Below are 18,939 nucleotides of genomic sequence, written 5' to 3'. Positions count from 1 at the left end.
AGGAGAATATTAATTTAATCATGTCCATTTTCTCTGTGATGGTACACCCTTTCTTGTTCTGAATTTAAAATGTACACCTTAGAAAGCTAATAATTTCACAGCTATTTTGGAAAAAGTAAAAAATATTTTGTTCTGTGGACTTGCAGAAATATTAATATTTCAAAATGTATTTCAATTGTTTCTGGCTTAATGAATAATAGAATTGATGCCTTAGAACAACTCTATTACTGAAACACTAATTATTTCTAGATAAATACATTTCATGGTCCATTTAGCTCTCCAAGATATTTATTACACCAAAATCACTTCAGGAAAACCATGTTTTCCTTTTGATACCACATGTATACTATGCTATACAAAGGTACAGCTATCATCAGAAAGAATTTTGATCCCATCAAAAAGACCCATGAAATGCTTGGCATAAGTTATCTAAACGTTTTTATTTTAAAACTGCAAAACCTTTTGGGTGAAAAAAATAACTTCTTAAAAAGATTCAACAAATGCACATTGAGTTCCCACTACGTGTCAGGCACTATGCATCAGAGTAACATCCTAATTTATTCAGTATCTGATGTCAAAATGACATCAAATCTTTAATAATAAAGCACTCTGAAACTCTAAAACCCTCAATACAACACTCCTCCATTCTCCTTGCAATGGGCTTTTAGATGTTGCCAGATAAGGCACCAGAGATCACTGGCCCATGAACACATGTTATTTCCATGACCACTCTTCCACCTGCAGATCAACTGAAATATGATTAAAACAAACAAACATGGTTCCTGTTGGCTGTCCTTTTCATCTCAAGACCTTGACTTGCCTTTCTTTCTCTGAATATCAAAAATTAGGTACCCAGAAATATAATTCATTATATGCAAATATCCTTTGTAATAAATATCACATGCTACATTTATTCTATATTAGTGAATACTTCATACAAATAGCTTTCAATGCAAATTTTTGAAGTTTACTTTTCTAAAAGTTAAAATTTTTTTCTTTATACTGGAAAATTTCTAAAACTGAATTTTGATGTCTGATAGACACGTAAGTTACACAAATGGAAGCAAATTACACTCTTACATAATACACAAGTAATTTACTATTTTTGTTTTTGTAGTCTTCTAGAAAAAGTTGTGCAAAAATTAGAAATTAAAATATAATGTTTTCTAATAGCCAAATAAAAATTTTTGTCATTAACTTTACTTAAAAGAGTCAACACATGTTCCTGAAGTTCGTAGCATAAAATATTCCATGGAGTATACATTTTATAATTTGTCAAGTTCCTTAGTCTTAAAAGGCAATTTAATTATTTTGTTTCTATAAAGTAAAATCAACAACAGCATGTCCCATTTGGCTATCTTAAAAGAAGGTAGATATATTGAGTAAAATTTTAAAGAAGGCATTTAACCAAGTTTATCATCACAGTCCTGCAATTCGCAACATAAGAAAAAAAAATTTTTATTATATTTTCCAAACTATGCTTTGAAAATACAGTTATTTTCAAATAACTAAAAAATATAAAAACAGCACAGTTTTTTAAAATAAAATGTTATATATGTAAAAATTTGGCTATAAGTATAGATAGTAAGATAGTTTAAGTGCTTCCCTTAATAATTCATTTCAAAAGGAATAAGTAGATAAAGCAAATATTATTTTGGAAGTAGTTGAGGAAACTGATCTACAAAGATCCACAATTGTACCCATACTGATTGGATAAATATGGATCTATAAAGATCCATAATTGTACCCATACTGATTTTCTCCTTCCCTTTGGCTTTAAATTCATACAGACGATGAAATACAAAATTAAATTACTCTCTTCTTCATCTGGCTTTGATCATATCCAAAGTCATTTATCTAAACCTAAGCCATCTACAGAAAATCAGTGGCCAAATCCTAAAGGTATCCCTTTACCTCACTGCAGAATTTCCCCAGGCTCCATGCTTGTCTGTGAGAATGTTGATAATTTTCTGGATTAGTTGAGTTGCTGTCACATGGTCACGATATTTTGCTGCTCTTATCAAATGATCACACATCTTCTCATCTTCTCGTTTCTCTGCAGAATACTGGGCACACAGTGACTTGGAGAGAAAAAAAAATTAATACTATAAAAAATATGAAAAAATACCTTTAAAATCCATTATGAAATACTCTTTACCCTAAATCAAAACAACCAAAATTTTAAATCTACTTTTACATTCCTCATTAACCTAACGACTGAGATTTAGTGATCTGCTCTTTCAGTAAAACATCCCACAAGAATTTACTTCTGTGAAGTCAATCATGAGATATACTCAGAAGTGATAAACATTCAAGTAGAGACCTGAACAATGAGACAAAGACAGTCTTGTAAGAAGCAGGGGCCCAGCACGACAAACAGCATGAAGTGAAGTTGCAAAGGACTTGAGACATAGTGAAAAAGGAGAATAATGGTAAGAAATAATTTTCAAAAGGCAGGCCAAGGCCACATCATTTGTATTATGGTAAGGAGCTTAGATTTTATTCAAATGTAATGGAATCCCAGTAGAGAATTTTACGCATATAGCCGCTATTTAGAGAATAGATGGTAGTGGGACAAGAGAAGAGAAGTTGGCAGTTATGAGGCTACTGCAAAGGGCCAGAAAAGAGACAACAGCAGCTTACAATAGTAAATTGAGCTAGTTCTAAACACCTTTAGAACATGAAACTGTTTGGTCTTTTAAGTCCTAGCAAAATATAACAAAAGCACTGGGATTGCCTGGGATCTTATTTAAAATGCAGAGTCTCATGCCCCACCCCAAATCTATTCACTTTGTGTTTGAATTTTAATTCTCAGGCAATTTATATACATTAAATTGTGTATATATATATATTTTTTTATATATTTATTTATAAAAATAAATCTATTCACTTTGTGTTTGAATTTTAATTCCCAGGCAATTTATATACATTAAATTGTGTATATATATATTTTATATATATTTTTATGTGTGTGTGTGTGTGTATATATATATATTATTTTTTTGGAGACAGAGTCTTGCTCTGTTGCCCAGGCTGAAGTTCAGTGGCGCAATCTTCTTGGCTCCTCTGCCTCCCAGGTTCAAGCAATTCTCCTGCCTCAACCTCCCGAGTAGCTGGGACTACAGGTGCCCGCCACCACGCCCAGTTAATTTTTTTGTATTTTAATAGAAACAGTGTTTCACCATGTTGCCCAGACTGATCTCGAATTCCTGAGCTCAGGCAATCCACCAGCCTCGGCCTCCCTAAGTGCTGGGATTACAGGCGTGAGCCACTGTGCCCGGCCAGGAATCAAATATCTTAGTATGTGCAAAACACTATGCTAGGGAGATGAAAAGCTGAATTTAATAAAGAGGAATTTTAGAAGTTAGTTTTGGGTGGGAATAAAGGAAACCTTTAAAGCAAAGACAAGGCAGAAAAACAAGGGAGGGACAAAGCAAGAGAGTTTGACCCAAGTACAAAATACAGGTAGAACGAGTAACAGACTGCAGAAATTCTGGAATGCAGAATGAGTATAGAAAAAAGTCACAGGAGTCACAGTATACTTATACAAATGACTACAAGATTGGGAAGCAAAACAAAAACCAGGTTACGGTATCACCCTTGCTAATATCTCCTGTCAGTTGTGATCAATTCACTCATTTACCTCTTTAGGTCTAAATGTCCTAATCTGCAAAATTAGCAGATTATATTAGATCTAAGATTGCGTCAATCCGAAGATCCTGGGCAACCTCTGTGAGGGTACTTGAGGGTACCTGAGTTCAACATCTCAGAGATGTTCACTGGTAAAGGCAAACTGTTTATTTAAACACTGATGTGGAGAAAATAAATCCTAATAAGAACTAGATTAACTGATGAGAAATTAAAAGTAAACTTGATATACTGTACTTTTTTGTTTGTCTGTTTGTTTGTTTGTTTGAGACAGAGTCTCGCTCTATCACTCAGGCTGGAATGCTATGGCGCAATCTCTGCTCACTGCAAGCTCCGCCTCCTGGGTTCACTCCATTCTCCTGCCTCAGCCTCCCGAGTAGCTGGGACTACAGGCGCCTGCCACCATGCCAGGCTAATTTTTTGTTTTTTTGGTTTTTTTTTTAGCATTGACGGGGTTTCACTGTGTTAGCCAGGATGGTCTCGATCTCCTGACCTCGTGATCCACCCACCTTGGACTACCAAAGTGCTGGGATTACAGGCGTGACCACCACACCTGGACCATATGCTATATTTTTTAAAAAGATTGACCCAAACAAACCACAAGAGAGTTCACTTGTCAAAAATATGATTTGAGCAAATAAAAGAAAATGATTAAGAAATATATGAAAGGGCAGTAGTTTAAGTGAAGATAATTAGGAAATTATTTCATTGTAACAAAAATGTCAACTGATATGTCATATTGTTATATATTCACTCAAGAACTGAGAAACATTCTATAAGTTATTTCATATCTAACCCAACCATACACTAAAACAAACAGTACGAAATAATAAGACACTCACAGAACCATAAACTTCCAACATTCTCTACTATATATCCGTATCTGTCCTTGTCTAACTTCACCTAAGAGGAAATTCAAATCTACTGACGAGATTTACAAAATCACTGGTTTCTGAAATGCTATGAAACACCACATACCTTCATACTAAACAGTATTAAAAGTAACCAAAAACATATTATTAAATAGCTTATCATTTCTATCTCATTAATATTATTATAATTTAACATCAAATTATATTTTGTAAACATTTGATGAGCTACTAAAGTTTGTTCGAAAAGGCATAATTCTCAAAACAAGGGCTCAAGGTAAGCTCAATGGTAAAATGCTTTAAAGTGTTCTTTAATGGATCCTTCTTTACAATTTGAACAGCAACTTTTCATATCTGACATAAAATCTATAGATATAAATCACATTAAAGGGCTATTCTTTCCTGATTATCAATCTCTGTCTCTTTGTGGAACATTAGGGTCACATCTGACCTAGAAACATGATAAAAGAAAACCAAACAAGAATGTTTCATAAAGATATAATGAACTTGTAACTATTTATTTAAATGTCCTTATAATGTAATTTGAAGATGTTCTTATTTAAAAACCAATAATAAATTCTATGTATGAAATATCATTCAAAGTCATGTGGAGATAAGAAATATTTACTTTAGAATCAAATACATATTACTTATTTGTAGTATACATTTTTGTGTATGTATGTATACTTGTACTTGGAGATTGAGTGGAGGTACAAGAGACATTAACAAATATTGCTATTTATCAGTAACATAAACGGTCAGATCTAAAATTTTCATTCAATTTTAAGGCAGAATTTTTTATGTTTTATATCAACTTTTCTGTGTTCCTATTGTAAGCACTATATAAACTAGATAATATAACATCACAACATGGCCACAAAATATTTGATTATAAAAAGAAAAAAAATAAGCATTTGGGGAACAATTCTATTTTACATGATTATTGCTAAAGAAACCTAAGATTTGTAACCAAAGAATGAAGAAACTCAGTATAGGATAAATAAAACTCCTCAGAAGAAATTCAGTCACTCACAGTAAAGAGACAAATTGACCATTTTAGCTCTTTAAATGTAAATGGAGACAATATTTAATTTTTCCTTCTAGACATCATGGCTCTACCTAATTTCACTATTCATCCTTTGCATGAACGTGAGAGGACACAAACAAATGGAAAAACATTACATGCTCATGGATAGGAAAAATTAATATCGTGAAAATGGCCATACTGCCCAAAGTAATTTAGAGATTCAATGTTATCCCCACCAACCTACCAATGACTTTCTTCACAGAATTAGAAAAAAAACTACTTTAAATTTCATATGGAACCAAAAAAGGGGCCATAGCCAAGACAATCCTAAGCAAAAAGAACAAAGCTGGAGGCATCACGCTACCTGACTTCAAACTATACTACAAGGCTACAGCAACCAAAACAGCATAGTACTGGTACCAAAACAGATATGTAAGACCAATGGAACAGAACAGAGGCCTCAGAAATAATACCACACATCTATAACCATCTCATCTTTGACAAATCTGACAAAAACAAGCAATGGGGAAAGGACTCCCTATTTAATAAATGGTGCTGGGAAAACTGGCTAGCCATATGCAGAAAACTGAAACTGGACCCCTTCCTTACACCTTCTACAAAAATTAACCCAAGATAGATTAAAGATTTAAATGTAAGACCTAAAATCATAAAAACCCTAGAAGAAAACCTAGGCAGTAACATTCAGGACATAGGCATGGGCAAAGACTTCATGACGAAAACACCAAAAGCAATGGCAACAGAAGTCAAAATTGACAAATGGGATCTAATTAAACTAAAGAGCTTCTGCACAGCAAAAGAAACTATCATCAGGGTGAACAGGCAACCTACAGAATAAGATAAAATTTTTGCAATCTATCCATCTGACAAAGGGCTAATTCCAAGAATCTACAAGGAACTTAAACAAATTTACAAGGAAAAAACAAACAACCCGATCAAAAAGTGGATGAAGGATATGAACAGACCCTTTTCAAAAGAAGACATTTATGTGGCCAGCAAACATGAAAAAAAGCTCATCATTACTGGTCATTAGAGAAATCCAAATCAAAACCACAATGAGATACCATCTCATGCCAGTTAGAATGGCGATCATTTAAAAAGTCAGGAAACAACAGATGCTGGAAAGGATATGGAGAAATAGGAACGCTTTTACACTGTTGGAGGGAGTATAAATTAGTTCAAGCATTGTGGAAGACAGCGTGGCAATTTCTTAAGGATCTAGAACTAGAAATATCATTTGACCCAGCAATCCCATTACTGGGTATACACCCAAAGGATTATAAATCATTCTACTATAAAGACACATACACAGGCATGTTTATTGAGGCACTATTCACAACAGCAAAGATTTGGAACCAACCCAAATGTCCATCAATGTTAGACTGGATAAAGAAAATGTGACACATATATTCCGTGGAATACTGTGCAGCCATAAAAAAGGATGAGTTCATGTCCTTTGCAGGGACATGGATGAAGCTAGAAACCATCATTCTCAGCAAACTAACACCAGAACAGAAAACCAAACACCGCATGTTCTCAATCATAAGTGGGAGGTGAACAGTGAGAACATATGGGCACAGAGAGGGGAACATCCTACACAGGGGCCTGTCCGGGAATGGAGGGCAAGGGGAGGGATAGCATTAAGAGAAATACCTAATGTAGATGACAAGTTGATGGGTGTGGCAAACCACCATGGAATATGTACGCTTGTGTAACAAACCTGCACGTTCTGCACACATATCCCAGAACTTAAAGTATAATAAATAAATAAACAAACAAACAAACATTTTTTAAAAGTCCTAAAAGATTTAAAAAAAAAAAACAGAAATGGAAAATATTAATAGACATATTCTCTGCTAAAGAAATTGAACTCAACTACTTTACCACAAAGAAATCTCAGGCCCACATAGTTATATCGGTGAATTCCACCAAACATTTAAGAGGAAATAATACTGAGGCCAGTCAAGATGGCTCACACCTGTAATACCAGCACTTAGGAAGGCTGTGTCGGGAGGATCACTTGAGCATAGGAGTTGGAGACCAGCATGGGCAACATGGTGAAACCCCACAGCTACAAAAATACAAAAATCAGCCAGGTGTGGTGGCATGCACCTTTAGTCCTAGCTACCTGGGAAGCTGAGGTGGGAGGATGGCTTGAGTCCAGGAGGCAGAGGCTGCAGCAAGCCGAGATTGTGCCACTACACTCCAGCCTGGGTTACAGAGCCAAGAAGAAGAAGAAATAATAATGAAGAAACAAAATTTACAATAGCATGAAAAATATGTAATACTTAGCTACATTTTAAAATTTATACAGATCTTATAAAAAAATAAAACCATAAAAACTAAAAAAATAAAATGACAAAATATTGTTAAGAGAAATTAAGAAGCTAAATGAAGAAATATACAATTTATATATACAAAATATAGTTTATAGATTTAAAGATTCAATATTTTAAAAATTGATTTTATATATTCAACACGATCTTACTAAATATTTTTAGCAATTCTTATAAATACTGAAAAGCTGATTCTAAAACATATATAAAAACAGAAGGTAGGCCAGGCCAGGTGGCTCATGCCTGTAATCCCAGCACTTTGGGAGGCCGAGGCAGGTGGATCACGAGGTCAGGAGATCGAAACCATCCTAGAAAACAAGGTGAAACCCCATCTCTACTAAAAATACAAAAAAAGTAGCTTGGCTTGGTGGCACATGCCTGTAATCCCAGGTACTCAGGAGGCTGAGGCGGGAGAATCGCTTGAACCAGGGAGTTGGAGGTTGCAGTGAGCCGAGATCACGCCACTGCACATTGCACTCCAGCCTGGAGACAGAGTGAGACTCCATCTCAGGAAGAAAAAAAAAAAAAGAGAGAGAGAGAGAAGGTAATAACAGCAAAGCAACTTTAGAAAACTAAGTTGTAAGACTTTACACCCTTCCAACTATACTATAAAACTAGAAATGAGGCTGGGCGTGGCGGCTCACGCCTGTAATCCCAGCACTTTGGGAGGCCGAGACGGGTGGATCACGAGGTCAGGAGATCGAGACCATCCTGGCTAACACGGTGAAACCCTGTCTCTACTCTCGTAAAGCGGTACCAGTTGGTGGGGCGAAGGTAGTCCCAGTTACTTCGAGGGTGAGAACCCTGAGGAGTTGCAGTGAGCCGAGATCGCATCATTTGACTAGCCTGCGATATGAGCAAGACTCCGTCTCAAAAAAAATTTAAAACAACTGCTCTTTTTAAAGACAGAGTTCTCTCTCTGTCACCAGACTGGAGTGCAGTGGCTGGACCCCGCTCACTGCAAGCCTCGGGCCCGGTTCACGCCTATCTCCTGCCTCTGCCTCCGAGTAGCTGGGACCACAGGCTTCTCGCCACCACTCACAATTGTTTGTATTTTTAGTAGAGGTATGGGGTTTCACTCTATGTTAGCCAGCATGGTCTCGATCTCCTAAACTTGTGGTCTGCCCGCCTCGGCCTCCCAAAGTGCTGGGATTACAGGCGTGAGCCACCATGCCTGGCCCAACACCTGCTCTTTAAAAGAACAATTTATAAAATGAAAGGTAAGCCACAAATTGAGAAAAAATATTTAACATACATATAAATTACAAATGAATTCTTTAAAGAATATATAAAGAATTCATACAACTAAATAAGACAAACAACCCAATTAAAAATAATGAGCACAGGATTTGAACAGGCATTTCACAACTGGCTAATAAGCACATGAGAAGATGCTTAGTCAGCAGAGAAATGCAAATAAAAATCACAATAAGCTATCACTATACACCCACCAAACCGGCTAAAATTTAAGAGCTACAATACCAAGCACTGACAAGAACATGGAACAACTGGAACTCTCATATCTACCTTGGTGGTTGAATTGTAAAGTCATCAACTACTTTGGAAAATAGTTTGTCAATTTCTTGTAAGCTTAAACATATACTTACGGAGCATGTAGCAATTCTACTCCTAGGTATTTCCTCAAAAGGAGTAAGTACATATTTCCACAAAAATAACTGGTATGAAAATGCCCACGGTACATTTAGTCATAAAAGCCAGACACTGAAAACAACTCAATATCTGCTTATAGCTGAATGGATAAACAAAATAATTCAACTTAGTATTTTAAAAAACAAACCAATAATACACACAACAATGTGAACAAATATCAGAAAGTTTATGCTGGCCAAAATAACCCAGAGTACCTACTATTTGATTCCACGTATATAAAATTTTATAGCAGATAAAACTATCTATAATAACAGAAATCAGATCACTGGTTGTCTGGGACTGGATATGAATATATGGAGAGGAATTGACCACAGTGGATCACAAGGGAATTCTCGAGGATGACCCAAATCTCCTATATCTTGATTGTAATGGTAACACAGATACACACCTTTATCATAACATACATTTTGCATGTAAAATTTTATTACATGCAAACTATACTTCAATAAAGTTTATTTAAGAATTGTTTGTTTGTTTTTTCAGACAGGAGTTTACTCTATTGCCTAGGCTGGAGTACACTAGTGTGATCTTGGCTCACTGCAACCTCAATCTCTTGGGCTCAAGTGATCCTGCCACTTCAGTCCCCCAAGTAGCTGGGACTAGAGGCACGCACCACCACGCCCAGCTAATTTTTTCTATTTATTGTAGAGATGAGGTCTCACTATGCTGCCCAGGCTGGTCTCAAACTCCTGAGCACAAGCGATCCACTCACCTCCCAAAAGTGCTGGAATTACAGGCATGAGCCACTGCGCCCAGCAAGAAGTGTTTAAAAGGTGAATGGACAAAGTATAGATGGAGAAAGCAGTTAAAATACTCATGCCAAAAAATAGGCTCATATAGCAAATAGGTAAATACCTTCTACAAATAAATGAGGAAGAGACAGATAACCAATAAGAAACTGGGTAAGAGAGCAACATGTACTCACAAAAGCAAAAATCAGAAAACATATAACAAGCAGAATAGACTCAATTCTTTTAAAAATTCAAAATAAAAGTACAACTACCGGAATGCCAAAATAAAAATTATCAGTCAATTGTTGATGAGAATGCTGAACAATGAGAACAACTCTACATTGAAGCTGGGCATGGTATATACTTTCACAAGATAGTGTGGCAATATCTATTAAAAGCGAAAATATGAACATTTTGTAATCAAGTAATTCCACCATACAGAAATGCATGAGGACATGCGCCAGACATATAAAATGTTCAAAGTGCATTATTCATAATAGCTAAACACTTAAAACAACCAACCAAACAAAAGAGATTATTAAAAAACTAATGGCCTACATATTCATAAAAGCTAAAGATTGGAAATAATCCAATGGCCTATCAACAGTAGAAAGAGGTAATGAACAGCCAGCAGTCTATACATAATGGAATACTATGTAGTAATGAAAGTGGAGTTGAAACATGTAAGAAAATAATTAAATTTTGGAAACATAATGTTGAAATAAAATTTCCAGAATAAAATACATATATTATAATTCCATTTATGTAAGGATCAAAAATTGTGCAAGAAATTATAGTGCTAAAAGAAACATACTTAAGTTTTGAAAGAATAAAACAAAAGCAAATGTCAACCATAAAATTCAGAACAGTGGTTACCTTAACAGGGTAGAAAGGGGTTGTGATTGGACAGCTAGAAGACTTCTCACAAACTCTTTGTTTCAGTATCACAAAAAAATTAAATTAATGATGTTAAACATACATTGTTTCTAAAGATAGGTTTTCAGAGTAATATGTTTTTAAAGAAACAGGTTATAAAAAGCAAATTTTTATTAAGTTTGCAATTAAGGTCTTATTAAGTTTTGAAATAAAAATAAATTACACACAATTTTAATGATAAAATAGCAAGCCCTTTTCCTAAATTAATAATGTTTAATGATAATTAAACAATTTATGTGTTGGTCTAAAAGTTTTGTATTTAAAACCTCTTTTTAAGACTTTTAAAAGAAACACATACTTGCTTTTAAAAACAAATCAAAGAACAATGCCATAAAAAAGAAAAAGAAATTTTCTTTTCTACTTCCTCCCTGTTTGGTCAGTTGCTTTCTACAGAGGTAGTCACTGTTTAGAGTAAAATGTCATTCCTATATAATGGAATCAAACTGTACATCATTCCATTTCAGGACCTTCTTTCTTTTACATGGCTACAGATTATTACATTTTTAGTTAACCAAGCATTGCTTCTGCTAAACACATTTAAGTGTAGTACTTTACTTCTCAATTTGTCTTAAAATCACTTACACTATAAATTACTTGTCTCACTGAAAACAATTTAAAAGTGATATCACTTCAGGGACAATAAATGAAGAAGTTTCTCAATATTTCACTTTTGGAGGTCTTTGTACTTGATCCCCTACCTTAGATTTAAAGCGTGATCTTTAAAAAAAACAAAAAAGCTATCTACAGAAACTCAGAAAGACTCATAGAAAAGACAGAAAAATGAAAGCTTAAAAATGTCGACAGCAAACAAAAGTCAACCCATGATAATGTGTGACAGCAATCTTTAATTCTGAAGTGATTCCTCCGTCATGCAATGACTCGAAGTATTGATTTCTCTCAGCATGAAAAAGCCTAAGCCAATGAAACAGATAGAGCAGCATCCCCCTTCTCCCTTTCCCTGATAACAGCATTCAAGGTTAAAACAGGCAAAACACTTATCAAAGTATCTCTTCCATTTCTTCTTGTTTTAATAGACTGGATACAACGTGTTGGGTTCTTATCTTTACGAACTATAGTCCTCAGACAATATTTTTAAATAATTTGAAGATTAATATAGGTTCTTCTATTCTTTTGCTTTACACTTTTGGTAATAAAAAACTTTTCTTCTGTGAACTCTTAAGTATATATAATATTTGGGAAAACAAGCCAACACTAATAAGAAGGCTATAGTTTTTACTTGTGTGCCAATTCCACACATAATATTTTGTTTTCATTATTTCTTTAGAGTACTTATTTACAATAAAACCCACAAATATCTAAACATCTTCCAAAAAGACAAAGTGAATCCTTCAACAATGCAAACATATATCATACATCTGTTTGGAAAATAAAGTAAACTATGGCTACTATCTGTGTTCAAGAAAATAGTAATGGCCGGGCGCGGTGGCTCAAGCCTGTAATCCCAGCACTTTGGGAGGCCGAGACGGGCGGATCACAAGGTCAGGAGATCGAGACCATCCTGGCTAACACAGCGAAACCCCGTCTCTACTAAAAACACAAAAAATTAGCCGGGCGAGGTGGCGGCGCCTGTGGTCCCAGCTACTTGGGAGGCTGAGGCAGGAGAATGGCGGGAACCCAGGAGGCGGAGCTTGCAGTGAGCTGAGATCTGGCCACTGCACTCCAGCCTGGGCGACAGAGCGAGATTCCGTCTCAAAAAAAAAAAAAAAAGAAAAAGAAAATAGTAATAACATAAAATGTAAGCAAAGGATAGGGTTGAAACCAAAGAATTATATTTTAAAACTATAGTATGAGACAAAAATAACAATCAGTTCTCTGTATCCCCAGGTTCTACATCCACAGATTCAATCAAATTTTTTGTTTTGTTTTTGAGTCAGAATCTCACTCTGTCACCTAGGCTGGAGTGTAGTGACATGATCACAACTCACTACAGCCTCAATTTCCCAGGTTCATGCAACCCTCCTATCTCAGCCTAATGAGTAACTGGGACTACATGCACACATCACCATGCCCAGATAATATTTTTCTTTAGAGACAGGGTCTCTCCATGTTGGCCATGCTGGTCTCAAACTCCTGGCCTCAAGTGATCCTCCTGCCTCAGCCTCCCAAAGTGCCGAGATTACAAGTGTGAGTCACAGAGCCAGGCCTTGACCAATTTTTGATCTGCAGTTAGTCCTGGAACCAATTCCCCATGGATCCAGAGGGATGAGTGTGTATCTTCACAAAATATTATGTATAAATGGTTACACACAGACAGATAAATTAAGAAGCTTTAATTTCTTAAACTTTACTTTTTGCTAATCTGCAAAAGAATTAGATGATCTTAAGGAAATCTTATCATCTTTAAACTCTACCTAACCAATGGGTTTTTAAAAGCATAAAAAACTAGGGTCTTTTAGTTGTATTAGCAAGGTCTCCTACTTATGAATAAATATATTGGCTACTACAAATAGGTTAATCTCACACTTAAATTTCAAGGCCAGACGTGGTGGCTCACATCTGTAATCCCAGCACTTTGGGACGTTAAGGCCAGCAAATCTCGAGGCCAGGAGAATTCAAGGCCAGCCTGGGCAACATGGCAAAATCCTATCTCTACAAAAAATAGAAAAATCAGCTAGGCATGGTGGCATGCACCTGTAGTCCTAGCTACTTGGGAGGATGAGGCAGGAGGAGAGCTTGAGCCCAGGAGGTTAGGCTACAGTGAGCCATCATCAGGCAACTGCATTCCAGCCTATCTGACAGAGTGAGACCCTGTCTCAAAAACAAAAACAAATTTCAAATAAAAGTAGTTCAAGAACAAGCATGAAAACCAGAAAGAAAAAAGCAATTATGTATAAAAATCATAATTAACAATGTAGTTAAGAGCACCAACTCTAGAGCTAGATGACTTGAGTTTTAACTCTTTGTTTTGATACATTCATGCTTCAGCAAATTATTTGAAACCCTGTGCCTCAGTTTCCTCATATAAAAAAGGAGATGATGTGGTATGCTTTTCAGGAGGATCAAAAATAGGCATAAAACGATTAGAACATAGCCAGTCATATAATAGTAACACCTAACATTTATTGTAGGCTTAATTGTGGTGTTATCAAAATACATAACAAATAGTCTCTGTCTTCCAGCATCTCAGTGTAGTTCAGTAAAATAAATACAATATGAGATAGAAATAAGCTATGAGATAACTGCTCAAAGAGTTATAGACAGTATGTTTGGAAAGACAGAAAAAGAAGGAACTGTTAGGAATCAGGGAGAGGATGGGCACAGTGGCTCATGTCTGTCATCCCAGCACTTTGGGAGGCAAGGCAGGCAAATGAATACCTTGCACTCAGGGAGTTCCAGACCAGACTGTAGAGATGGCAAAGGCCTATTTCTAAAAAAAAAAAAAAAAAAAAAAAATTAGCCAGGCATGGTGGCACACATCTGTAGTCCCAGCTACTTGGGAGGCTGCGGTAGGAGGATTGCTTGAGTCCAGAAAGTTGAGGCTGCAGTGAGCCGAGATTACACCACTGTACTCCAGCCTGAGTGACAGAAGAGACCCTGCCTCAAAAAAGTTAAAAAAAAAAAAAAAAGGCCGGGCGCGGTGCCTCAAGCCTGTAATCCCAGCACTTTGGGAGGCCGAGACGGGCGGATCACGAGGTCAGGAGATCGAGACCATCCTGGCCTACACGGTGAACCCCGTCTCTACTAAAAAATACAAAAAACTAGCCGGGCGAGGTAGCGGGCGCCTGTAGTCCCAGCTACTCGGGAGGCTGAGGCAGGAGAATGGCGTAAACCCAGGAGGCAGAGCTTGCAGTGAGCTGTGATCCGGTCACTGCACTGCAGCCTGGGTGACAGAGGGAGACTCCGTCTCAAAAAAAAAAAAAAAGTCTGGGCGCAGTGGCTCACACCTGTAATCCCAACACTTTGAGAGGCCAAGGCAGATGGATCACAAGGTCAGGAGTTCAAGATCAGCCTGGTCAAGATGGTGAAACCCCGTTTCTACTAAAAATACAAAAATTAGCTGGGCATGGTGACAGGTGCCTGTAATCCCAGCTACTCGGAAGGCTGAGGCAGAGAAGTGCTTGAACCCAGCAGGTGGAGGTGGCAGGTCCAGCCTGTGTGACAAAGTGAGACTCCGTCTCCCAAAAACAAAAAAAACAGGGAGAGTTTCACAGAGGAATTAAAGGCTAAGTACCTGTTCACCAAGAAGAAAGGGATAGAAAAAATAAAATATAGAAAATAAAAGAGGCCAAAAACGAAGAGAACAAGCTCAAATACATGCATTTTTTAAGCAAAGATAGGAATAACAGAATGAGACATGTAATAAAGAGCCTTCTCTTTTTAAATATCCTGATACATGTTTATATTTTCCTTGGGTAACTAATATTTTTACCAATTACTTTCATAAAGGAATTATTCCTCAAAGGTTTATATAAATCCTTTAACATATAAAATATTAACTAGATTTATATTTCTCAGCTGATGATTGTTATAATGCTATAATTTCTTTCATTCATATTCAAGTGTATTGCCAACACAGACCATTTCAAAACAACACACCTGAATATTAACTCGGTTATAAGCACTGTTTCTCAAACCACCTGTAGTGAAGGGCCATTTTTGGGTTTTTTTAACCTTTTTAAATACATTGAGCACTGATGCCTTTGATGACACTGCCAGTCATTCAAGCTGTAAAACTCTTTAAATATTCAATTTCTGTACTCAGCTCTTTGTGGATTACCAAGAAGTAATTTGGTCAGCAGATGACACTTAAACAGCACTAATATAAAAAGATATGTAGAAGGAAACTATTTTTATCAACTCAAGTATTGCCATTTTGCTTTGTATGGTAAAATACTTGCTTTGCAAAATAAAATACTTTGTATTATAAAATACTTGATCTTATATTCAGTGCTTTAATTTTTATTAATAAACCAGAAACAACAATAAATATTCTAAATGCACATGAGAAAAGCTTAAATTATAAACAAATGTTGTATGAAATACACAGTAAAGATTTTTAATTAGCTTAGTTTCTTATTGATCTTTATTTTAAAATCCATTAAGAAAAGGAAGGCTTTACATTAGTACATGATCTGGTCTACGGTTAAGATAAGCAGAAGATACCATAAACTGAAAGCTTAAGTAAAGGCTCGATATATCTATGGGGGATATATTCAGACATTTTCTTAGAAGAGATGTTCAACAGCATTAAGAGGTCTGGTTTTCAAAATACATTTTATAAGAACGTACTGAGAAGATAATGAAAAAACACTCTTCCAGTTTGGATTTCATTTGATCAACACTGCCTGCAACAGTTTTACCTACATATAAACCTTTTGCTTTTTCTAGCTTGCTAGCTTTAATAGAAATATAGTAATACTAAACATCCAAGTAAAACAGCTGTTTTCTTAACCTGGTACAGCATCACTTAACAATCCCCAAAGACTCATCGATTCACTTTTGAGTGGTCTTCCTTTATCCCAATGACAGTTTCTTTAGTTTTACAAACAGCTCACAAATTATTATTTCTTGTTATATGTATGTATATACCTGTGCCTTATACAGGTGAGAATATGATGTTCAAAAGATACCTACAGAAGAGTAACAGCAGAAAATATTGAGGCCTTTCTTTTAACCTGGTCATTTTCAAAAGGCTAAAGTTGAGAGTAAGACAAGATAAAACACATCATGGAAGAATCTCTAAAAATAGTGTGTTCAAGACTAAATACACAAGATTTTGGATATGAAAACTGAAAAATATTATTATTGCATAGTCCAGGTCTGTAGTAGCCAGAGCATATATGATAAACTGGGGTAAGAGTTTCCTTAAAAAAATTTGATGGTACTGTTATCACTCAACCCGAGGCAAGAAAAAAGAGTAACATTGGATTGAGGAAAAACCAAGATTCTTCTCTAAGAGAGGAAGCAGGTTAGCCTGAACTCGAGAAGGAATCTTGTCAAAAGAGCTCTCACTGTTGGGGAGCTGAACTAGCTTCTGCAACATGGCCAAGGGAGAAGGCCTGGGGAGAGAGGGAGACAGAGTCAAGAGAAAACTGCCTGTTCAAGAGTGTGGCCTATGAATCCTAGGAGATGCAATAACTAGTATTGTTTTGTTTTCCTCTTCTGCATTGTGGTGCCCTTCTATCATTACAAGGCCCACAGAAGAGAAAAGGAGAGGTCTACGTTCATGCTTTGGGCAACAGGATAAAGAAAAACAGCTACTGCCTGGAAAAGTTGTTCGTCAGATGGGAAGAGGTATCCTCCAAAGCTCTGACACAACTCTATCCAGCAATAGTGTGGACAGGAACCTGATAGCAGTGATAAGAGGCCTAGATTCACTGTGGCACATATAAGCATTCAATTTCCAGAGATTACTTAGAAGAAAAAAATAGCTGTTATTGAACACTTAACATGGATTCAGAGTAATGGGTACATTAGGTTTATCAAGTCCCATTTATTCCTCACAACATAGCTACAGGTAAACATCATTATTATCCTGATGTAAAGGTGCAGCAGTGGTGTCTTAGCTCACATGGTTTAGTGAATGACAATGCCAAGATTAGTCAACAATTTGATCTGACTACGTAGTAAGAGCTAAGGTCAACTGCAGCAGAATAATCATTTCTCACTGTTTGGGTACTCAAACTATAGCAATTGGACATTAAAAAGAACTAGAATACTTGTCAGTTGGTTATACTGGACAGGTTGAGTATCCCTTATCCAAAAATTCAAAATTCAAAATGCTCCAAAATCTGAAGCTTTTTGAGCACCAACATGACCCTCGAAGAAAATGCTCATTGGAGCATTCTGGATTTCCAGGTTTTCAGATTAGAGATATTCAGCCAGTAAATATAATACAAATATTCCAAAATCTTTAAAAACCTGAAATCTGAAACACTTCTGGTCCCAAGCACACTGGATACAGGATACTCAACCGGCATTTTATTTCTCATATTAACTGATATTATTTTTATCAAAGGCGAAGAAAAGAACAATGATAGAAAACAGAAAAGCAACAATTTACATTTGTATATATAGTCTGGCTTAACGACGAGGACAAGTATCATACTGTTTATAGCCTAGGAGCCATACAAATATGTACAGTATGTTACTGTATTAAATATTGTAGGCAACTATACCGCAATGGTAAGTATTTGTATACCTAAACATAGAAAAGATATGATAAAAATGGGTAAAAAAACAAACAAACAAAAATGGTACAGGGCACATACCATGAATGGAGTTTGCAGGACTGGAGGTTGCATTGGGTCAGTCAGTGTGCGAGTGGTGGGTGAATGTGAAGGTCTAGGATATTACTGTATACTACTGTAGACTTTATAAACCCTGCACACTTAGGCTATGCTAAATTAATTAGAAATTATTTTCTTCAACAATAAATTACCCTTGCTTACTGCAACATTTTTACTTTATAAACTTAAAATTTTTTTTAACTTTTTAACTCTTTTGTAATAATACAGTTTAAAACGCACATTGTACAGCTGTGCCAAAATATTTTCTTTCTTTATATCCTTATTCTATAATTTTTTTCTTTTTTTGGAGACAGAGTCTTGCTCTGGCGAGACAGAGGCTGGAGTGCAGTGGCACAATCACAGCTAACTACAGCCTCAACTTCCTGGGTTCAAGTGATTCTCCCACTTCAGCTTCCTGAGTAGCTAGGACTACAGGGGTGTACCACCACGCCC

The 18,939-nt window shown here is 36.1% G+C and overlaps 1 protein-coding gene across 5 annotated transcripts in view; it reads right to left on the bottom strand.

Annotated features, from left to right (window-relative positions):
• Positions 1–18,939, bottom strand: part of LRBA (LPS responsive beige-like anchor protein) — a 766,866-nt gene that overhangs the window by 420,370 nt on the left and 327,557 nt on the right. For all 5 annotated transcript variants that reach the window (XM_031663999.1, XM_031664001.1, XM_031664000.1 and 2 more), the window contains one exon: positions 1,915–2,081. In XM_031663999.1, the coding sequence (XP_031519859.1) occupies positions 1,915–2,081 (167 nt within the window). The remainder of the gene's footprint in view (positions 1–1,914; positions 2,082–18,939) is intronic.

This window comes from Papio anubis, chromosome 3, assembly GCF_008728515.1.
Source record: "Papio anubis isolate 15944 chromosome 3, Panubis1.0, whole genome shotgun sequence".
NCBI classification, from domain to species: Eukaryota; Metazoa; Chordata; class Mammalia; order Primates; family Cercopithecidae; genus Papio; species Papio anubis.
This window is presented reverse-complemented; position numbering and strand designations above follow the sequence as displayed.